Source organism: Sarcophilus harrisii, chromosome 2, assembly GCF_902635505.1.
Source record: "Sarcophilus harrisii chromosome 2, mSarHar1.11, whole genome shotgun sequence".
Taxonomy (NCBI): Eukaryota; Metazoa; Chordata; class Mammalia; order Dasyuromorphia; family Dasyuridae; genus Sarcophilus; species Sarcophilus harrisii.
Genome location: NC_045427.1, coordinates 492,848,298 through 492,870,672, shown reverse-complemented (window position 1 = coordinate 492,870,672; position 22,375 = coordinate 492,848,298). Strand labels below are relative to the sequence as shown.

Here is a 22,375-nt window from a genome sequence, read left to right as displayed (position 1 = left end):
AGCCTGGACAAGAGAAAACTCAATGGTGATATAATGTCTGATTTCAATTATTTAAAAAGCTTTATAAAGAAATTAGACTTTTCTATTTGACCCCAAGGGCAGAATGAAGAACATCAGGTAGAATTTGTTGCTGTTTCTCAGAAGTGTCTGACTCTTCATGACTCATTTTGGGATTTTCTTGTCAGAGATACTTGAGTGATTCAAACCCTCAAGAAGAGTTATTTGTTTCTCTGTTTGGTTCACTGAATGAATTTCCATAAGTGTCTCCTAAAAAACCAATATTCTAATTACACTCTGTACAAGTCACTTGTTAGGAGAGAGAGAGAGAGAGAGAGAGAGAGAGAGAGAGAGAGAGAGAGAGAGATAGATATTAGAAATGCTATTAAACTGAAAAAAATATAGACATTAATCAGGGACATTTTTCTCACCAAAGAGTAACAGGACCCCAATTACTGAAGCAAGAGAAAAGATTATGACTTGTCCACTAATGGGGAAATGGATGTCAGTAATTCCTTCCTTAGATCCACTTCTCTTCCAGGATACAGAAAGCAGATACTACTCTTGTTGCTCCTAATTTTAAACAAACATTCTTCTTTTTGGTTCTACGGTTGTATTTTTAATCTGTGAAATCAGCCTCCTTCTGGGTCTTCACTTTGGAGAAAAGAAGAGAAAAAGCAGAAGTGAGGCAGAGAAATCATCACATTAAAACCATAGGTGATAAATTTTTGTATTGTGAAATATTGCTCTCTTATGGTGGAGTGTAGGAATGACTTTGAAATATTAGTCAGAATACTTGTTCCCACCCTCAAATATCTAGTCTCTTTTCCAATTAAGCAGGGAGGTTACTGGGGCTAATAACAAAAGCCCCACCATTGATACCCTCTTTTCTAAATGTCATATAAGGCCTTAGATCTCATTTTGTTGCAAGAGTATGCACTTTCTAGTCTTTTTCTTTTTTATTTTATTTTATTTTATTTTTTATTTATTTAATAGCCTTTTATTTACAGGATATATACATAGGTAACTTTACAGCATTAACAATTGCCAAACCTCTTGTTCCAATTTTTCACCTCTTACCCCCCCCTCACCCCCTCCCCTAGATGGCAGGATGACCAGTAGATGTTAAATATATTAAAATATAAATTAGATACACAATAAGTATACATGACCAAAACGTTATTTTGCTGTACAAAAAGAATCAGACTCTGAAATATTGTACAATTAGCTTGTGAAGGCAATCAAAAATGCAGGTGTGCATAAATATAGGGATTGGGAATTCAATGTAATGGTTTTTAGTCATCTCCCAGAGTTCTTTTTCTGGGCATAGCTAGTTCAGTTCATTACTGCTCCATTAGAAATGATTTGGTTGATCTCGTTGCTGAGGGATGGCCTGGTCCATCAGAACTGGTCATCATATAGTATTGTTGTTGAAGTATATAATGATCTCCTGGTCCTGCTCATTTCACTCAGCATCAGTTCGTGTAAGTCTCTCCAGGCCTTTCTAGTCTTTTTCTTGAAAGAAGATTCTCAAATATAGTTCTCTTTCCCTCATATTGGTTTGGTGATTGCCTTCATTTATATTTCATCATCTCTTTTTTCTTCAAATTTGCTATCATTTTCTGCCTATTTTGTGTCTTTTGAGCGTGAGCTCTGGAACCCTTTTTCTTCCTTAAATATCTTTTCCCCCCATACACCCTCTCCTATATCCATGGAAGGCAATTATAGGGCATACTACTCATATCTATTTGGATTCTCTAACACAGTGACTATGTGTTCTTATCCTGATGTTACATACAATTGCTAACATATGGAACAAGAAGTGTGCAAATGAAAGAAAAGGGAGAAGAAGGAACTTAAGAATATAAAACAGTGTTATTGGAGAATATAGCATGAAGAGACCAATGAAGGCCAGAAGAAAGGACGTAAGCAGGTGAAATTAGGAAGAGAAGAACTTGAACCAAGATTGAGAACTCATCTACTTACTTATTATTTTGTCTCATTTATCAATAATCTTTTTTTTAAATATCTGCTTCCATGAGTTCTCTTGGCCCATTCTGTGCTATCATAGATATAAATAATTAATATAAGAAAAAACTTAGATATTATGTAATGCAAAACCTTTCTTTTATAAATAAGGGAACAGTTCCCTTCCAGAAATGTGAAGTGACTGTTTCCTTATTTATAAAAGAAATGATTTCTTGCTTATGGCAGGAGAAGATGCTATAATGAGGTAAAGAGATTTGTAGTTTGGATAAAACTATAATTCAGAAGGCAAAATCTAATGTTTATGATACCCAAAAAGGCCAGAAATAATATCAAGCCCATATCCTCTTTTTTCCCTTAATCAACCAATAAATCAATAAGTATTTATAACTTTTTGAGTTTTCCAGAATGGTTGGATCAATTCACAATTCCACCATCAATGTATTAATATCCCATTTTTCCACATCCTCTCCAACATTTCTTATTTTTCCTTCAGTCATTTTAGTGAATCTGATGAATGTAAAGTAGAATCTGTTATTAATTAGAATTCCTCTGATCCATAATGATTTAAAATTTTTAAATAATGATTTTTATTTCTTCATAGGAAAACTACCTGTTCATATCCTTTGACTACTTATCAACTGGGGAATGATTCATATTTTCAGTTCTCTATGTAGCTGAAATGAAGCCTTTATTTTAAAAACTGTTCAAATTGTCCTCCTAATTTTCTGTTTTCCTTCGAATCTCAGTCACGTTAGTTTTATTTGTACAAAATCTTTTTAACTTAATGTAATAAAATTATCCATTTTACATGTCATAATGCTATCTCTATTTTTTCATTATTTGTTCTCCTATACATGAGTCAGATAGGTCATAGTTCTATGTTCTTCTAATTTGCTTATGATATTTCCCTTTACATCTAGGAAATGTATGCATTTTTATTTTATCTTGGTAAATGGTGTAAGGTATTAGTCTATACCCACTTTCTATCAGACTGCCTTTTCCCAACAATTTTTTACCAAATAGTGAATTATTATTCCACAAGTTTAAATCTTTACATTTATCAAACACAGAGTTACCATAATTATTTACTGTTGTTTTTTGTATATCTATTATGTTCCACTTGTTCCATCTTACTTTCAGTATCTTTTCCTTCTTTAGGTGCCTTGGAAAGCAATTCTATCAGAGCTATTGTAAAGAAAAATAAGAACAGATTCAAGGAACTAGTGGTCTGGAATTCAAGCCAAAAGAGGAACAGAAAGACAGAAAGTGAGAGATAGTACATTTCCATCACTTAACTTTGATTTACCTCATTCGTTTAACTATAAAATAGGGGTAATGATATCTCTTAGTTTTCAGGTTTGTAGGGTCAATTGAAATAGAACTTATAAAATACTTAGCACCATGATTAGAACATAGTATGTGCTCTATAAATGCTTGTTCATTATTCCCTGACATTTTCTTTCTTTGGTCTTGAATTGATTCTTGAATGGATTCTCTCCTCTCTCTTTTCATTACCACTAATGTCATTTGAATATCCATGATCATTCTGCAGCTCTACTACAAGAGCTTTCTTCATTGGTTGCTATGTCCAAAATGACATCACTATTCTGGGGTCAAAGTACAGTGTGTCCATCTGTAGTTGATCAGACCAATATGAGCTCAGAAGGGCAGGGAGGCCACCCACAAATAGTCCACATGAACATTTAGAGTGGAAATATTGTTAATTTTGTGTATTTCATGTTTCTTTTGAGCTATTGCAATTCTATTTGCTCATAGAACACGAGCACCTTCTTTGGGGTAGTTCTGTACCAAAGTCTTTCATGACATGTAATGAATTCCAGAGTTCTTCAGAAAGAGTGCCCTTCTATCACTTCTAAAACAGTATTTTAGGCAAACACATGTTTGGGATTTGAATGATGTGGCCAATCTATTGGAGTTGCATCATTTGTAGTAGAGAGTGGGAAAATGGTATGGGTGATGTCTTTAGATGAACACATAAATCAGATTTAAGTGAGGCTGATTTAAGTGAGAAGTCTGGTCTCACTCTTTCTTCCACAGTCATCATCAAGGCAAAATCAAGACAATTGATGATGGTTTAGGATGCAGTGGATGACCTTGTAGTATTTGATGTCTAACCAAAGTCTAAGCACTCCACAATACCTGCTTCGGCCACCTTCATGGCCACTTGAACAAATGCTGCAATAATTTTCTTTTAAGTCTTTCAATCTTATTGTCAGTCCAAGCTGGATACATAACTACTAGAATCTTATTTTAGCTTTTGTTATTATTGTTCGGTCATTTTACTTGTGTCTTACTTTTCTTGATTGAATTTGGGGTTTTCTTGGCAAAAATACTAGAATAATTTGCCATTTCTTTCTCCATCTCATTTTACAGAAGAGAAAAGTGACTAGCTCACAGTCACATAGCTAGTAAGTGTCTGAGACCAGATTTGAATTAAGGAAGATGAGTCTTTCTGACTCCAGGACTAGTACTCTATCCATTCACCACCTGGATGCTCCAAATTAGGATAACTTTAAGGAAACCCATATGAAAGAGATATCATATACTGTTAACTAGGTTGGATTTATACCATAAATGTAGGCAGCCATGTCTAAAAATGCATATTTCTCTCGGTACCTTGCAAATTCTCTGTCAAAAGGTAGATGAAATATTTCAACATAGACCTTCTGTAAGTATGATTGATCATTGCATTGATCAGAATTCTTAAGTCTTTCAAAGTTGTTTTTTCTTTACAACATTTCTTTGCTTGTATAAATTATTCTTTTGCTTCTGCTTATATCATTCTGCATCAGTTTGTATTAATCAAGATTTCTTGAAGTTTTTTCTTTATTTCTTACAGAACAATAGTCCATTATATCAATATACCAGGATTTATTCAGACATCCTCGAATGTTTAAGAAGCATTCTAAGCCATCCTCTTAGAAAGGACTTTTTTTCTCCTTTTATTTCTCCTTTATGATAATTTTCCTTTTAGAATTCAAAGTTTGTTTTGTTTGCAGCTATTCTCTCCTTGGTATTATCTTCCCTTTTAACAACTCCCAGGCCCATTCTTCCTTGTTTCACTGCTCAGTTTGATGTATTTGTACATCAAACTGTGGGTCTTCAACCCTCTTTTTTATTTCCAAAAATAATTCATGCGATTTTCACTCACCCATGTTTTCTTCCATATTTATAGCTTTTTAGTATTATATATCCAATTATGAGAAACAGCAGGTCCCATTCTCTTTTTCCTATATTTTATATGTGTACTCATTTTTCTTTCTCTTCTCTTTCCCTTCTTAAAGCCCTCATAACAGAAATGATCCATCCTCAGGTATTCTTTCTTATTTAACTCCCTCAATGCCCTTTGAAGATATTATGGTTTTGAAGAGACCCTTATTTCATCTTCCCCTATTAAAATTTCAGAACCACACTATCACACAGTAGCTTCCAAGTTCTCAAATAAATTTATGTTTCTAGCTGTCTCTGGACTCTTATGTTTCTATTTCAAAGTTCCTATTCAGCTTTGGCATTTTTATCAGAAGTCTTTGAAAATATGCTCCTACAGTAAAAGTCTATTTTATAAATCCTCTAGTATTATATTCTGTTTTTCAGAGTGAATTTTTTTTTGCTTCAAACCTATAGCTTTTACTTTTAAAAATATCGTATTCTAAGATGGTCTTTCATTTGTAGATCTTGCATGATCCTGACATAATTCTTTGATACATGAAAATTTTCCTAGATGTTTGCATATATTTTTTGATGTGGGAATTTTGGATTTTGATTGGAATGTTCTGTTTTTTTCTTTTGGATGTTCCTTTAAGAAGATGATTGATGGACTTTTAAATTTTTTATTTTCCTCTCTGGTTCTAATAGATCTGAGAATGTTTTATTTATGATTTTTTTTTGGAATGTAACAATTGATTTTTATCATGTTTTCAGGGGCTCCAATGACTCTTAAAATATCTCTCCTTTAAAAAGGTCGGTTTTATATCTTTTATACTTTTAAAAAATATCTTTTGTATAAGTATTCATATCCTTATGGAAAATCCTTCTCCATTGTTCCCCTTCCCCCCATAGTTTTTCTGCAAGCAGTTAAATATTTGATTGCTCTTTCTTTTGGGGAATCTCTAGATTGGCAATTATTTTTCACACTGGTTGGTTAGTGGTTTTTTGTTGTTGCTATTGTTCTTGTTACGAATCTTTTCAGATTTAGTTCCTAAATTAGGGCTTTGTGATAGGACCACACTGTGTTCCCTGCTGTGCTTTTGGGTGGGATGTCTGCTTTACTTGGGCAGGCTTCTGCCTTGACTTCAACTTCCTGGAATCAGGCCCCCTGGACCTTTAAAGTTCAAAATGGTCAGTCTTAAAGATTCACTCGTGTCTCAGAATGGTGTTAAGGATTTTAGAACCTTTGGGTCTGGGCTGCTCCTGCCCTGAGTTCTGAAGCATCTTGCTCATTGCTACCTGCTGCTGTCTCTCTCAGACACTTCTAGGATCTCTACTTCAATGCTTTCTGACCAACCTGCATCTTTCCTGGGGGAACTTTCCATTTTTGTTGTCTTCCTACCCAGAGCCTTGCAGATCATACATATCCTGAGTTATTTCTTGTAACACAGAAAGGCTAATCTGTGCTAGCTCCCATTTTGTTTTCTGGCCCTCTTTCCTGTTGTCCACAGGCTTCTTGTTGACCTCTCTTGAAGTTTTGAGATGGATGAAGTCACTTACCACAGTTTTTCTTTAGATTTCTTAATCAACTGATGGAATTAAAGTTATTTATAGTTACATGAAAAAAAATGCTCTAAATCACTATTGATTAGAGAAATGCAAATTAAATACCTTGCAGATTGACTAAGATAACAGGAAAATATATTGATAAATGTTAGAAGAGATGTGGGAAAACTGGGACCAATGCCTACTTGGTGGAGTTGTGAACTGGTCCAGGCATTCTGGAGAGCAATTTGGAACTCTGCCCAAACTGTGCATACCCTTTGACCCAGTATTGTTTCTAGTGGGTCTGTCTCCCAAGGAAATTATAAAGAAGGGAAAAGGACCTACATGTGCAAAAATGTTTGAAGCAGCTCTTTTTGTGATAGCAAAGAACTGGAAAACAAGTAGATGTCCATCAATTGGGGAATGACTGCATAAGTTGTGGTATATGAAGGCAATGGAATATTATTGTTCTATAAAAAATGATGAAGAAGCTGATTTTAGAAAGGCCTAAAAAGATTTACATGAACTGATGCTGAGAGAAACAAGCAGAACCAGGAATACATTGTACACAATAACAGCAAGAATGTGCAGTGATCAACTATGAAAGACTTGTGGTGAAAGACTTGTGGTTTAGTGATTCAAAGCATCACTTTGTTCTTTATTCTTATTTACAGTTTATTCTGTCCAATAAACTTTGGACAGAAAATGTCGTCTGCATCCAGAAAAAGAACTATAGAGACGGAATGTAAATCAACCCATGCTATGTTCACTTCTTTTTTCTTTTTAATCTCTCTCATGGTTTTTCCCTTTTGCTCTAATTTTTCTCTCCCACCATGATTTCTAAAGCAATGTATATTAAAAATAAATAAATTAAAATTTTTTCTTAATCATTTTTGTTCTGATATAAACTTCAAAATATTTCTGTAGTAGACATATAGGAATTATAATGATCTGCCCTCAATTTGGACAGCTATCTTGACTGCTGACTACCTACTGACCCTCCTTTAAATGATGGCAAACACCTTTTTCCTGTAGCCTTCAGATCAGTGCCTAAATGCCAGTTAGGGGAGAAGTCTGATTCTCCAGGCAGGTAGGTGAGAAGCAGTGGTGGGTCAGGGACTGTGCTGCCCCTTCTAATCAAAGTTTCAGTCACTTTCCCTCAAATTTTTACTTAACTGACTCTTTTTCATGTCATCAAGACACAGTTTCTGTAGGCACATGTCTGTCTTCCGTAAAGTGTTCATGACTTTTTGGCAAAGTGCTTGACATTATGAAAGTATGTTCACAGATGAGAACTCTGATTTGTGAGCCTTTGATGGATTCCCCTTTGAAGAAATATAATGGAAGACAGAACTTAAGTGAGATCCTCATTTTCAGAGCATTGATGGATTCTCTTACTACCTCTCTGTTGTCTTTGCAGTTGTCATTAGTCATCAAACTTTCACACATGACTAAGTCTCTCACAACCCAGAACAGATATAAGGCACAGTGTCTTCCCTCAAGGAATGCAATTGCCACAGGACTCTTTTGTGAATCAGTAAATTCCTCAAACTCATAGGCAGATTTCATTCAAAGATTCTCTAAGGACATCCCTCAAATCATCTATAACCTGAACCTTATAGCTCCTAGATGGACTTCCAAGAGGCTTCCTTTAGCTCAGAGTTACACCTGGTTTGGCTTTCTTAAATTGTAAACAACTATTATTCCTTATCTCTCAAGACCTGATTTAAAAATGTTGAGTGGATGATCATTTTCTCTGTCATTTTCTCTAGCTTTCTTTGAAGAGTCTTGATTTCCCTCTTGAATATGTATGTTAGTAATATAGTCAGGACATCCAAATAATGTCTAGAGATTTAGTCAGGATGGAAATTTCCTTCCTTTTTGACAAAATAAAATTTGCTTCAGGTACACAGTTGATTTTGAAAAGGCCAGTTTCTCATCCTCACCAAAACCAAAACTCTGCCTGTGAGTTGCCTCAATCAAAGCTTTGGAAACAGGAGAAGAGATAGATAAATTTATATGCAGTTCTAGTTACTCATTTAAATTTCTGATCTTTTGGTACATAAGTGTATGTTTTCAAGGAAGATGATCAGATATATGTTCACAAAGCATAATAATGGAGTATTCAGGGAAGGTTTATTTAAAGAAATGGCATCTGAATTTGCCTTCGATGGATGCATATAAATAGATTGGTTGGAGGAGAGAATTCTAATAACAGGGAACACCTTGATCAAAAGTTTGGAAGCAAGATAGTATGAGACAGGTGTGATGAATGCCAAGAAGTACAATGTAACTGAAATAAAGTCTTACTGAAGACAAAAATAGTAGAAAATAAGGTTGATAAAACATAGTGATAACAGCTTGAGAAGAACTTTTAATTTAATACAAAAGAATTCAAACTTTATACAAACGACAAAGAAGAATCTAGAGCTGAAAATATTAGTAGAAATATAGGAGACAGAAAATAAGGTGCCAATATAGAACAGAGAACAGAGACAATGACTGAAAGCACTGGAAGTCAAGGGAAGTTACAAGTCAGCAATATAACTCAAAGGGCTGAGTAATGGGAAGAGCATAGATGAAGAGAAACAAACCCTACATTCTCTGAAATTGGTCCCAATCTAAAGACAGTACTGTAAGTCATAGAGATAGTGTTAGTATTGGGAATGTTATGCACACTGAGCACATTATTACTTTCTCTTGGTTCGGGGGGGGGGGGAGTAATGTGTGTTTCAATTAATCCATATTTTCTGCCTTGTGAGAAAGTATTCTTGAAAGAGGTCTTAAGGAAAGTTAAATACTGAACTCTGAATATCTGCCTGAAAACATTGTACCAAAGAATTAAAAGGTCCTAAAAATGTACCTAGGACCTTTATGTTAAGAGAGAAGCTTCAATAGAAGGCATTGAATTGAGGCATGTAGTTGAGATTGAGGTGTAATAGAGAGAATGCAGGACTTGGAGTCAGGAAAATCTAAATTCAAATTGCATCCCAGACAGTTATTAGCTGTACAAATCACTTACCCACTATGAGTCTCAGTTCCCTTATCTGTAATGTGGAGATATCACTTAATAGAACTGTTGTGAAGCTCATATAAAATAATTTATATACAGCATATTGCAAACCCCCTCAAAATGCTATATAAATGATAGTTATAATTACAAAATTTCATTTGGATTTCTGGAAAATTTTTCATAGTAATGAAGGGCCATTTTGAAATATGTAGTATCTTTTTTTTGGCCTCCTATTTTCTGTAGAAAGTTCTTCCCACCAATTACAAAGGCTCCCATGACAGATGATATAACTGGAGCTCCAGATGCAGGGTTTCTATATAGAAAGAAGATTCTCTACACATATAATGCCTCCCCAGCACAAAAAACAACCAAGCCTCTGAGATTAGATGATATGACAAGCAGGGAATTATCCTGTTTTTTCTCATGTACTCAATCAATTAAGTTTTTCAAACTTTGCACTTCTCTATCCTTAACTAAGATGAACAAGACAAGAGGAATTTTCCTAGGTTCCTACCTATATAAATATGATACAGATAAATATTTATATAAAAGCTGAATTAGCTGCAGATCATTTTAAAAGGTTTTTCCCTCTTGAAAAATAAGGAAATGATGACTGCTCCACTTAGCAGATGCATAGGCTTATTCAGAAAGAAAACAATTTTGTAAAATGCACATTCCCATAAATGAAATGACTTATTGTTCCATCCCTGCCAGATTACTGAAGTTTTCTCATTCTCATGTGCTGGCCCTCTCATGAGCATGAGTAAAGAGAAAGCACTCTTCATCCCCTAATGGAGTTAACCAAAATTTTGAGACTCCCATTAAAGAGATAATTAAACATGCTATAAGTTGACAATGTCCACAGTGTAACCCATGGGGTTTGTAAAAAGTTCTTCATCTCTCTTTACTTCAGCAAGGGATGCTGAAACCATTCAGAGTAAGGTACAATGGCATTCTAGGTAGGAAGTAACACCTGTTGCAATAGAGTCAACAAGACATCTTCTTAGCCAGAGATTAAACCTGTTTCCCTTATATATGCAACCTACTGACCTAGTTGGAGAGGTTTCTTGCAAGCATTGGCTTTTTGGCTAAACATTAAAATTATGGATAAATGTTCATTTTAGTTTTTCTTCAATTAAATTTGATCTAATACTTCTACCATTATTCCTAATTTTTTTCTTTAAGTTGCTGATAATAACCTAGTTATTCTTGATTAATTCAAGCTACCTATCCTAGGTGATCTATGTTCTTGGATATTGAAGGAATTGGCAGATATGTTTGTTAAGTCATTATCAATAAAATACCTATGTCATGTATCATAGTAATAGTAGTAATAGCAAAAGCAGCAACATTAATAATGCTAGTAGTAACAGCAACAGTAGTAGTAGCAACTAGCACTTAAAATTTTGCAAAATATTTTATAAATATTATTTCATTATATCTTGTTGAGAATCTCTCAACCAAGAGGAATAGGGCCTCTCAAAAAAGATATAGTCTGATATCTATATCAAAGATAAAAAAAGCAAAATGAAAGTAAAGAAATATATCAGAATGCTAAGGAAGACTTTCACTGAAAGCAACTTCATTCTAGGATTCAGATTTGATTTTTATAACTTTTCAGTCCCACTTAGAAAACTAGTCAATCAAGTACAACTTAGAATGGTAAAGAGATATAACTTTCATAATTGAAGAAGGAGTAGAGAAAGAAGGAAATCAGATAATGGAGAAAAGAGGAGAACATAGAATGCAAGGGACTGGATTTATTCGTAGATTAGGAAAACATTCTCTATTAAAGGGCAGGAGACAAGGGGGAAGAGATATTTACAATTATGAAATATGTTCTTTGAGAGAGGTCTGCATGGTCTCTAATCAAAGAAATGTGAGTAGTTATAACAAGAGTGGATGAGACCATGCACTTTACCATATCCTTGCACAGATTGTGATGTTAAATTTTTCCTTCAACAGTAGATGTGAACTTTCTAATATTAGGCCACCAGGTGATTGAATAATTAGTTTGATGTTGCAAAATAATTGTGCTTTCTTTTTGTCTCTACAATCCTTACAACAATCCTAGGAGGTCCTCAGAGACTATTATTATTTTAATTCTGCACATGAGGATACTGAGATTAAGTGACATCCATATAGTCACACAGATTATAAGTGTCTGAAGCAGAACTCAAAATTCTAATTCTAAGGTCCAACACTCTATCCACTGTTCCAACTAGATGCCTGGAAAACAGTAATTGTACTTGAGGACTAGTGCTCTCCCATTTAATTTCTAAAGGGAAGAAACAGTAACTTCTATCCTTAGGGAAATTCTAAAATGTGTCTTTAAAGAAATATTTAGCAATAGAAGAAGTGATTACAAAAAGTTTGTATAGTTTCAACTAGAACTGCCATGCCAAACTAATCTTATTTCCTTTTTAAACAATTTTACTAATTTGGTAGATTAGGGAAATGTTGCAGATAAAGTTTACCTAGACTTTATTAAAGCATTTGGCAAAGTATCTCTAACAATTCTCGTGGGAAGCAAAGAGAAATCTGAACAAAACAATGATTCTAGAGAAGGATTTAGAAATAGTTGAAAGGCCATATTCTGAGTAATCATTAATAGCTCAGTGTCACCTTGGTGAGGAGTGTACAGAAGTATTTCAGGAATGTGAACTTGGCCACTTGTGGTTGATTTTTTCTTATTAAATATAATAAAGATATAGATTTCATTTTTAAAATTTCAGAAACTATGCATAGACCAGTATCTTATACTAGTTACCAAATTACAGTCAAAATAGATACATGACCTAGAAAAAGAACAATTTTACAACAAGAACACAGGAAATATGTCTTATTAGACTTATGGGTAAATGGCCCATGGGTAATGGGTAAAAGCAAAGTTAGACTACTGAAGTAAAAAAAGAGAAAGAAAGAAAATGAGCAAGAAACAGAAAACAATCAATCAAAAAAACTAAAAAGAATGAAAAAAATATAAGAAAATGTAAACTACCTCATTGGAAAAACAGCTCACCTGAAAAATAGATCCAGGAGAAACAGTTAAAAATTATTTTAAAAATATGGCCTGAAGGCCATGACCCCCCAAAAAGGAGCCTGGATAGCATTTTTCAAGAGCTCATCAAGAAAACTGTCCTAACATACTAGAACCAGAGCGGGAAATAGTCACTGAAAGAATTCATCAAACACTTCAAGAAAGAGATCCCATAAGAAAAATCCCAAGGAGCAATGTTACAAAACCCCAGAATTATGATCTTAAGGAAAAAAATACTGCAAGCTGCCAGACAAAAATAATTCAAATATCAAGGAGCAACAGTTAGGATTACCCAGGATTTTGCAGTTTCTACAAGAAAGGAAAGAAAGAAACCAAATTACCAACATCAAAAGAAAAAAAAAATTACCACTCATCAAAAATGAAAAGAGTGAATTTACCACCAATGACAAAGAAATTAAAGCAGTAATTAAGAACTATTTTGCCCAATTGTATGTGAGCAAGTCTGACTAACCTAATTGAAATAGATGAATATTTACAACAGTATAAATTATCCAGATTAACAGAAAAGGAAAGAAATTACTTAAATACTCCCATTATAGAAAAGGAAATTAAGCAAGCCATTAATGAGCTTCCTAAGAAAAAATCACCAAGACCAGATAGATTCACAAGTGAATTCCAGCAAACATTTAAAGAACAATTAATTCCACTACTATGTAAGCTATTTGGAAAAATAGGTGAAGAAGTCCTGCCAAATTCCTTCTATGGTATAAATATTGTCCTGATATCTAAACTAGGAAGAACCAAAACAGAGAAAAAAAATTACAGATCAATCTGCCTAAGGAATATTGATGCAAAAATTTAAAATAAAATGTTAACAAAGAGATTACATTATCTTATCAGCAGAATAATACACCATGATGAAGTGTGATTTATACTAAGAATGCAGAATTAGTTCAATATAGGAAAACTATTATCTTAATCAATCATATCAATAACAAAAGAAACAGAAATTATATAATAATCTCAGTGCAGAAAAAGCTTTTGACAAAATACAGCACCTATTGCTATTAAAAACACTAGAGAGCATAGGGATCAAAGGAGCTTTCTTTTAATAATAAGGAGTATCTATATAAAATAAACAGCAACATTAATTGTAATGGAGAAAAGATGGACACATTCCCTGTAAGATCAGAGGTGAAGCAAGAATGCCCATTATCCCCACTGTTATTCAACCACATTGCACTAGAAATGTTGGCTTTAGCAATGAGAAAAGGAAAAGAAATTTTAAAAATTAGAATAGGCAATGAAGAGATAAAACTATCACTCTTTGCAGATAAAATGATGATATACTCAGAGAATCTTAGAAAATCACCCAAAACCTACTAGAAACAATTCACAGCTTTATATTATATAAAATAATATAGCTAGAAAAATAATAACAAAATTCATCTGGAAGAAAAAAAGGTCAAAAATATCAAAGGAATTAATGAAAAAAATACAAAGGGTGATAGCCTAAGTATCAGATCTAAAACTATATTATAAAACAGCAGTCATCAAAACCATTTGAGTGGATCAGTGGAATAAGTTAGATGCACATGACACAATAATCAATGATTACAGTAAAAAAGTATTTGATAAACTCCCAAGCCCCAGCTTCTGGGATAAGAAGTCACTATTTGTCAAAAATTGTTAGGAAAATGGGAAAATAATGTCAGAAACTTGGCATACACCCATATCTCACACCCCATACCAAAATAAGGTCAATATGGGTACATGATTTGGGTGTAAAAGATGATACCATAAGTGAATTAGGAGAGTTAGGAATAGTTTACCTATCAGATCATTGGAAAAGAGAGGAATTTATGACCAAAGAAGAACTAGAGAATATTATGAAATTGAAAATGGATAACTTTGATTACATTAAATTAAAAAGGTTTTGTACAAACAAAACTAATACAAACAAGATAAAAAGGAAGTACAAAGCTGGGAAAATTTTTTGCTGCCAATTTTTCTGATAAAGGCCTTATTTTTAAAACATGTTAAAAACTATTTATAAGAATACACTTCATTCCCCAATTGATAAATGTTTAAAGGATATGAACAGATAATTCTCAGATGATGAAATTAAAACCATCTACATTTATATAAAAATGCTCAAAATCACTATTGATTAGAGAAATGCAAATTAAACAACTCCGAGATACTACCTCACACCTCTCAGACTGACTAAGATGACAGGAAAAGATAATGGCAAATATTGGAGGGGATATGGAAAAACTGGGACATAAATACATTGTTGGTAGAATTGTGAAATGATCTAACCATTCTGGAGAACAATTTGGAATTATGCCCAAAGGGCTATCCAATTATGCATATCCTTTGACCCAGAAGTACCACTACTGGGTCTGTATCCTAAGGAAATTATAAAGAAGCCATATGTGCAAAAATGTTTATAGCATCTATTTTTGTGGGGTGGAAAAGAATTGGAAAATGATGCCCATGAACTGGGGAATGGCTGAATAAGTTAAAATATATGGAAGTAATGGAATAAAATCAGCTTGAAAAAGCTGATTTTAGAAAGGCCTGGAAAGATTTACACAAACTAATGCTTGGGGGGGAAGAAGCAGAACCAGGAATGCATTGTACACAGTAACAGCAAGATTGTTTCATGATCAACTTTGAAAGACTTGGTTCTTCTCAGTAGTTCAGTGATCCAAGGCAATTCCACTAAACTTTGGATAGAAAGTGCCATCTGCCTCCAAAAAGAGAATTGTGGAGATTGAGAGTAAATCAATACATGCTATGTTAACTTTTTTTCTGTTTTTTTCTTTGCCATGGGTTTTCCCTTTGTTTTGATTTTTCTCTCCCAACATGATTCATAAAGAAATGTTTATTTAAAAAGTTAATATACATGTTAAAAATAAAATAAAATACATATATGAGTACAAAACAAGAATGACTTTAAGCAAATAAATTATTTGACTATTCTAAATACCCAAGTAATCATAAAAGACATATGAAAAAAGACATTAACTGTAACCAGAAAAAGAACTGATAAATAGGTGTATGTATAGAATAATTTTACACATGTAATATTCCTATTTGTTTCTAATGCTAACCATCTCTAGGGCAGGGGGAAGGGAAGGAAAAAAAAAGAAATTTACATGTTAATTTTGTTGTATATTTGAAAGGAATAGCAAGTTGTACATAGAGGATTTACAGTTTCATGTGCAGTCATCTTTATTATTGCTCTATCTTATAGGAATGTTTGTTTTATTCCATAAATTAAAAATAAAATTTAAAAAATATATGTGTATATAGATGTGTGTGTTTGTGTATGTGTATATAAATGTGCATATGCATATATGCATACAAATATACACACATTTATATTTCGTGATCATCAGATGTAGGGATAACAGAAATTTGGGACTCAATAACCTGTATTATAGTCATGAGAAAAAAGGGTCTTGGCAGAATAGAGCTGGGCTCAGAAAACTTTGGCCTGAAAGTCAAAACTCACATATGTCTCTTTTTTTGCAAGGTGAAGTAAGACTAGTTTTAACATTTTAAAATAACTTTATTTCACTTTTTTAAAGGTAAAAGCCATTTTTAATTGCTGGGCCACACTAAAACAGGTGACAGATAAAATTGGCTTATAGTTTGCTTATGCCTGGACTAGAACATTTTACTCAATCTGATAAGATAAAATCCAATACATTTTTATACTAAAGTTCAAAAATTTAACTTCATTTCTGTGTGTTATACTAAGGTGATTAGTAAACTGAAGTAAATTCAGAAGAAGATAACAAAATAATGAAGAGCTTTGAGTTTATATTATAAAAAAGTTAGTTATTTTTAGCTTGAAGAGAAGAATCAGTGGGGACTTGATATCAGATTTCAAATTATTTATTTAGATAGAGATCTGTTTTGTTTGTTTGTTTGGTTGGTTAGCCAAATGAAAGAATGAAGATGACTAGGAAATATTTCCAATATTGATCAATGTAAGATCCATGAGAGAAAAAAATTTCTAACAATTAGAATTCTTCAAAAGTGGAATGAGATGCCCAGGAAAGGTGGGAGTTCCCTATTACTGAGTTCTTTAAGCAAAGGCCAAAAGATCACTAATTAATTTTATGTGTTATGATAGAAAATTCTTTGGGAAAGAACCCAGTATGGGTTAGACTAGATAACTACTTCAGATCTTTCCTAAATTCTAAAATTTTGTGATGCTGTGATTTCTGCCTCACTCATTTCCCCCTCACTCCCATCCTCCCACAATCCTTTTCCAAATGCTTTTATGTGCTCTCCTCTTCTATTAGAATTTAAGATCATGGAGAGCAAGGGCTGTCATTGTTTTTGCTTATATCTGTGCCCCTGCTTCCTGGCATAGTGCCTAACACATAGTAATTGCCTACATATTGCCTCTTCTAATAGACTAGGAGTTTAAGTTCCTTCTGTTATTGCTCTATTCATAATTAATAACTTCTTTCCATGATAATTGCAACTTCAAATTCAAGTTCTTCCCTTTATGGAAGAAACACCGTAAACTTCTTATAAATAATTCCTAAATAAGAATATCCAAGACCAGAGAAAAAGAAATCCCCATGATTGAGAGCAGAAAATGAGGCTTAGGATATTCCACAGACATCTAGTTTCAACGAGGGCTTGTAGGACAGTAGAATTTACCCCTTTATTCAAGATGTGTCCCCAAAGCTTGTATTTTTGGAGTAGAGAATAAAACTCTAGTCAATGGTAGTCAGTCACAGGATGTCTCCTGTATTTCACAGAATTTGTGTTCAGCTCCCTCTATAGTCTTCATCACTGTGCCACTGAGAACACAATAGTAGACAGCAGAATCTCCCATCTGGACTGAGGCTTTCTCCAGGTAGAATAAAGATTTTTCCTTAATCTTTCTGGCCCCAAATCCATTCTTGTCTTCCTCCTGGTCTTTCCCTGATGTCTCTCTCAGAAGGAGCTTCAGATTTCCTTTGGGATACTGGACATACCAAAAGAGATAAGGTGCCCCACTGGTCTGATAAGAGCAGTTCAGTGTGAGTGATGTTCCCTCAGAGAGAGTAATGGGTCCTTCTGTCTGAGTCACTGAATCTCCATAAGTGCCCCCTGAAAAACAATGAAAATCATTTATTTAATTAGAAGTTAAAGATCTTATTAAGTTGATAATATATGTTGAAAGTGATCAAAGTCATAGTTCTCACCAAAAAGTAACAGAATTCTAATCACCAAGATAGGAATAGAGATCATGGCTGGTCCAGTGGTTGGGAAGCAGATGCAGAGAAATAGCACTTCCCTCCCTGATCCTTCTCTTCCAAATTCTTTTCTACCAGCATACAGAAGGCAGACTTTATTCTCGATGTTTCTAATTTTAGGAAAATATCCTTCTTTTTGATTTTGAGATTGAATAGATAGACTCTTACTTTATCTCCCTCTCAGTCCTCAACGTTTAGAGAAAAATAAAGAAAGAAGAAAAGACAGAATTGATAAACAGACTTCCTCACACTATATTAACACGTGACTTTTCTAACTTAAGAAACATTGCCCTCTTGTGATTCAGTGCAGGAATAGGTTGGAAATTCTTTTGACTATCTGATACTGCTCAACTACCTGACCTTAATTCCAAGCAGACATTGCCACAGATATTGGGGGTGAAGACAAAGATTTCACCACTGCCCAAATTCTCTATGAACTTTGCCAGATCTTATAAAGTCTGAGATTTTGCCAGAGCATGTACTTTGGTTTCTCACATGTTATTCTGCTTTGTTAATTTAGTCATCTCTTTCTTTCTAAGCGGCCTACTGATTTTTGTTTCCTGAATTTTGTTATCTTATTATTTCCATCTTCCTCAAATTTGCTGTCACTTTCTGCCTCTCTTTTTCTTTTCCTTGAATGTCAGGCCATTGTTTCATTCTTAAACTTATTTCTACTTTATTGTTTTACACACGTCTGTGAAGGCAGAATTATACAAGTCCATATGGATTCTTTACCACAATAACTAGGAAGTCTTGTCCTACCCTCCCCTACAATGACTGAGAGGTGGACTGTGAGATATGGAAATAGAACAAAATGAAGAAGTCAAGAACTTGAAAGTGCAGAACAATGAATATTTCAAAATGAGGGAGGCAAAGGAAGGTCAGCAGAAGGACATAGTCAGTATGAATAGGAAAGGAAGAAGCTGTGTGGTAATTGGCTACTGACCTATTTAATTCCCATTCCAGTATCATTTCCCCATTTTATTTAGTTTCATTCCTTCCTTTAGAATTGTTAATTCACTTATGATATCATTTTGAAATTCTACTTGATGGTTTTGCCAAGCTATGATTTTGTTTGATATCTTGTTTGTTGATGTAGAGATATTCTCTTCGGGATTTATGTCTTGGCACTTCATGATTCCATAATATTTCTTTAATGATGAAATTTTTTATTTGTTTATTATTTTCTAGTCTAAGTTCCTGAATAAGGTTTAAAGATCTGTCTACTTCTTGAACAACTACCAGTATTATAAGCAAGTACTTATATTTGCCAGGAAATATATGTTTTGATTCAGATTACCTTGGATCCTACCACTATTTTCTCTAAGTATTGAATGATATGTTCTTCCAAGTTCCCATGGTGATTCAGGCCTGAGAGCTGCAAATTTATTACCCGTTCTTAAGCAGGTTGATCTGGGCACAGTTTGATCAACTACTATCCTAGTCTGATCTTTGTAGGTTCCCACCAGCATTTCCAGTTCTAAGTCAACTAATTTAAGCTCATTCTGTTCTTATTGTATCTAATGATAATAATATGAAATTATAGTTATTGTGGGAAGAAATAAATAAATTTCAAATTCAAATGTCCCTTCTGAACTTCTGTATTACAGTTGATGACATTATCAGTGACTTCCAGTCAATCAGGCTCAAAGTCTATTTCACTCTCAATTCCTTATTCTCTCTCACTTATTCTATCCAATTTATTGCCAAGTCCTGCTGATTCTAACTTCATAATATCTCTTGCATATGCCCTCCTCTGACATTGTCCCTGTTATATACTTTTTTATAGTCCCTTATTACCTCATGTCTGGACTATTGCAACAGTCAGCTGATTGCTCTCCTTGCTTTGTCTTTTCTCTCTCCAATCTGTCCTTTACTTTGTCATAGAGATCATTCTAAAATACAGATCTCCCTCCTATTCAATAACTTTCAGTGGCTCCCTATCATCTCTGGGATCAAATATAAAATCCTCTGTTGGGCATTCAAAACCCTTCATAACCTAACCCCCTCCTATCTCTCCAGTTTCTTACTTCCCCTTTCCTCCTTTGTGGTCTGATGATCCTGGCCTCTTTGAAGTTCTTTGCACAAGACTCTACTAATTCCAGACTACCCATTTTCTTTTCTTTCTCTTTCTTTTTTTCTTTTCTTTCTTTTTTTTCCTGAGGCAATTGGGGTTAAGTGACTTGCCCAGGGCACAGGTAGGAAGTGTTAAGTGTCTGAGGTCACATTTGAACTCAGGTCCTCCTGACTTAAGGGCTGGTGATCTATCCACTGTCCCACCTACCCTCCTCCAGACTACCTATTTTCAATGGCTGTATTTCATGCCTGCAATATTCTCCTTCCTCATCTCTACCTCTTTATGTTTCTACTTCTTATGCTTCCTTCAAATCCCAGCTAAAATTCTATCTTCTACAAAAAATCTTTCCAGATCCTCTTTATTGCCAGTGTCTTCCATCTATTAATTATCTCCAGTTTATGCTGCACATAGTTTGTTTGTACATAGTCATTTTCATCTCTCTCCCATAAGACTCTAAGTTCCTGGAAAGAAGAAAAAAATACTGTCTTTCGTTTTTCTTTTTATCCCCAGAGCTTAGCATAGTACCCAGTACCAAGCAGAGATGTTAATAAATGCTTATTGACTGAAAGAGCTATCACACCTGAGAGTAGGAACTGTCCCAGAAAGAGACTTTTCTTCTCCACTTTCCAACCACAATCACACTCAGGCTTATGAAAGTAAAGTTGAAAGCTTTCTCCAGGGATGTCCTTGTCTAGGAGGAACAGAATAAAACGCCTCTAGCTGGGCTACTTGGACTCAGAATCATTCCTGTGCCCCTCTAGGTTTGTGTTCAGCCCCGCCTACAGTCTTTGTCACTGTGTCACTCACGACACAGTAGTACACAGCAGAATCTCCTACTTGGACCGAGGTTTTCTCCAGGTGGAAGGAAGACTTTTCTGTATTCTTTTTAGTCCAGAATCCATTGTTGTCTTTCTCCTGCTCTTTTCCTGATGCCTCACTCACAAAAAGCTTCAGAGCTTCATTGGGATACTGAATATACCAGAGAAGATAAGGAGGTACACTGGTCTTATAAGAGCAGTTCAGTGTAAGTGGCGATCTCTCAAGAAGGGTGATATGTCCTTCTGTCTGGATCACTGAATCTCCATAAGTATCCCCTGAAAAACAAACACTTTAGTTACATTCACCATATAAATCATTAAATTCAATAATTAACATGAGTTTAAAGATCCAGTGAAATCAACAAGTGTCAAGGCTGCTGCTGCCATTGTTCTCACCAAAGAGTAAGAGAATCCCAATCACTGAGATGGGAGCAGAGATCATGGCTGATCCAGTGGTAAAGAAGCAGATCCCAAAGAAACTGCACTTCGTTCCTTGCAAATGGTCCTTCTCTCTCAAGTCTTTTTCTACGAGGAGAAGGCAGATTCAATGACCAGTGTTCCTAATCTTAAGTAAATTTAATTCCCCCTACTTTTTTCTTTGGTCATAAGGTTGATTTTATAATCTCTGAACTCATTCCCTATCTAGGGTCCTCACAGTTTGACCTAAAATGAAGACAGAGGAAGAATTTGTGAGTAGAAATCATCACAATAAATTGACATGTGATGTTTCTGTATTGAAAAATACTGCCCTCTTGTGGTCAAATACATAAATCAAACAAATATTATTGAGTACCTGCCCATGTCTTCAGTCTACAATAAGTTTCATTTTCAGTGGGGTAGGGCATGGATTGGGATTCAAGACAAACTCATCTCTACTTTTCCTGTTTTTCTAAGTAATATGTCAGTGTGTAATATAGGTCTGATATCTTGCAAGAATTTGCCCTCTAGCCTTTCTCTTAAGTGGTTTTCATGGATCTTTCTCAAATTAACTCTCCATCCAAATAGCTTGTGGATTATGCTTTCTGACATTTTTCTTTTTTTGTTTACTTTTTACTTTCTCTCTCTCTCTCTCTCTCTCTCTCTCTCTCTGGCAGCTAAGTGACTCAGTGGATAGAGAGCTGGACCTAGAGTCAGAAACGCTCCTCTTCCTAAGTTCAAATATGGCCTCAGATAATTACTGGCTGTAAATTCTGGGCAAGCCACTTAACTGTTTTTGCCTCAGTTTTCTCATATACAAAATGAGCTGGAGGAGGAAATGGCAAACAACTCCAATATCTTTGCCAAGAAAACCATAAATAAGATCACAAACAGTACCACATCACTGAAAAACAACAAACAAAAAAACAACAAAATGACTGAACAAGAATAATAAAAAGTCTCTCTCTTCCTCAATATGGCTCTCTATCATCTTCTGCCTTTCTGTTTTTCTGTTTTTTAGATAAATGAAGCATCAATTAATAGCTTATGATATGCCAAACACAATACTAAGAATGGGGT

At 34.4% G+C, this 22,375-nt stretch overlaps 2 gene segments (V, D, J or C); both read right to left on the bottom strand.

Moving 5' to 3' along the window:
- Positions 1–470: 470 nt before the first annotated feature.
- Positions 471–21,320, bottom strand: LOC116421018. The segment is given in 5 exon segments: positions 471–592; positions 4,495–4,517; positions 17,723–17,837; positions 20,840–21,154; positions 21,275–21,320. Coding segments are annotated over 5 exon segments (621 nt in total).
- LOC116421806 lies at positions 17,086–18,187 on the bottom strand. The segment is given in 2 exon segments: positions 17,086–17,837; positions 17,933–18,187. Coding segments are annotated over 2 exon segments (411 nt in total).
- Positions 21,321–22,375: the final 1,055 nt, after the last annotated feature.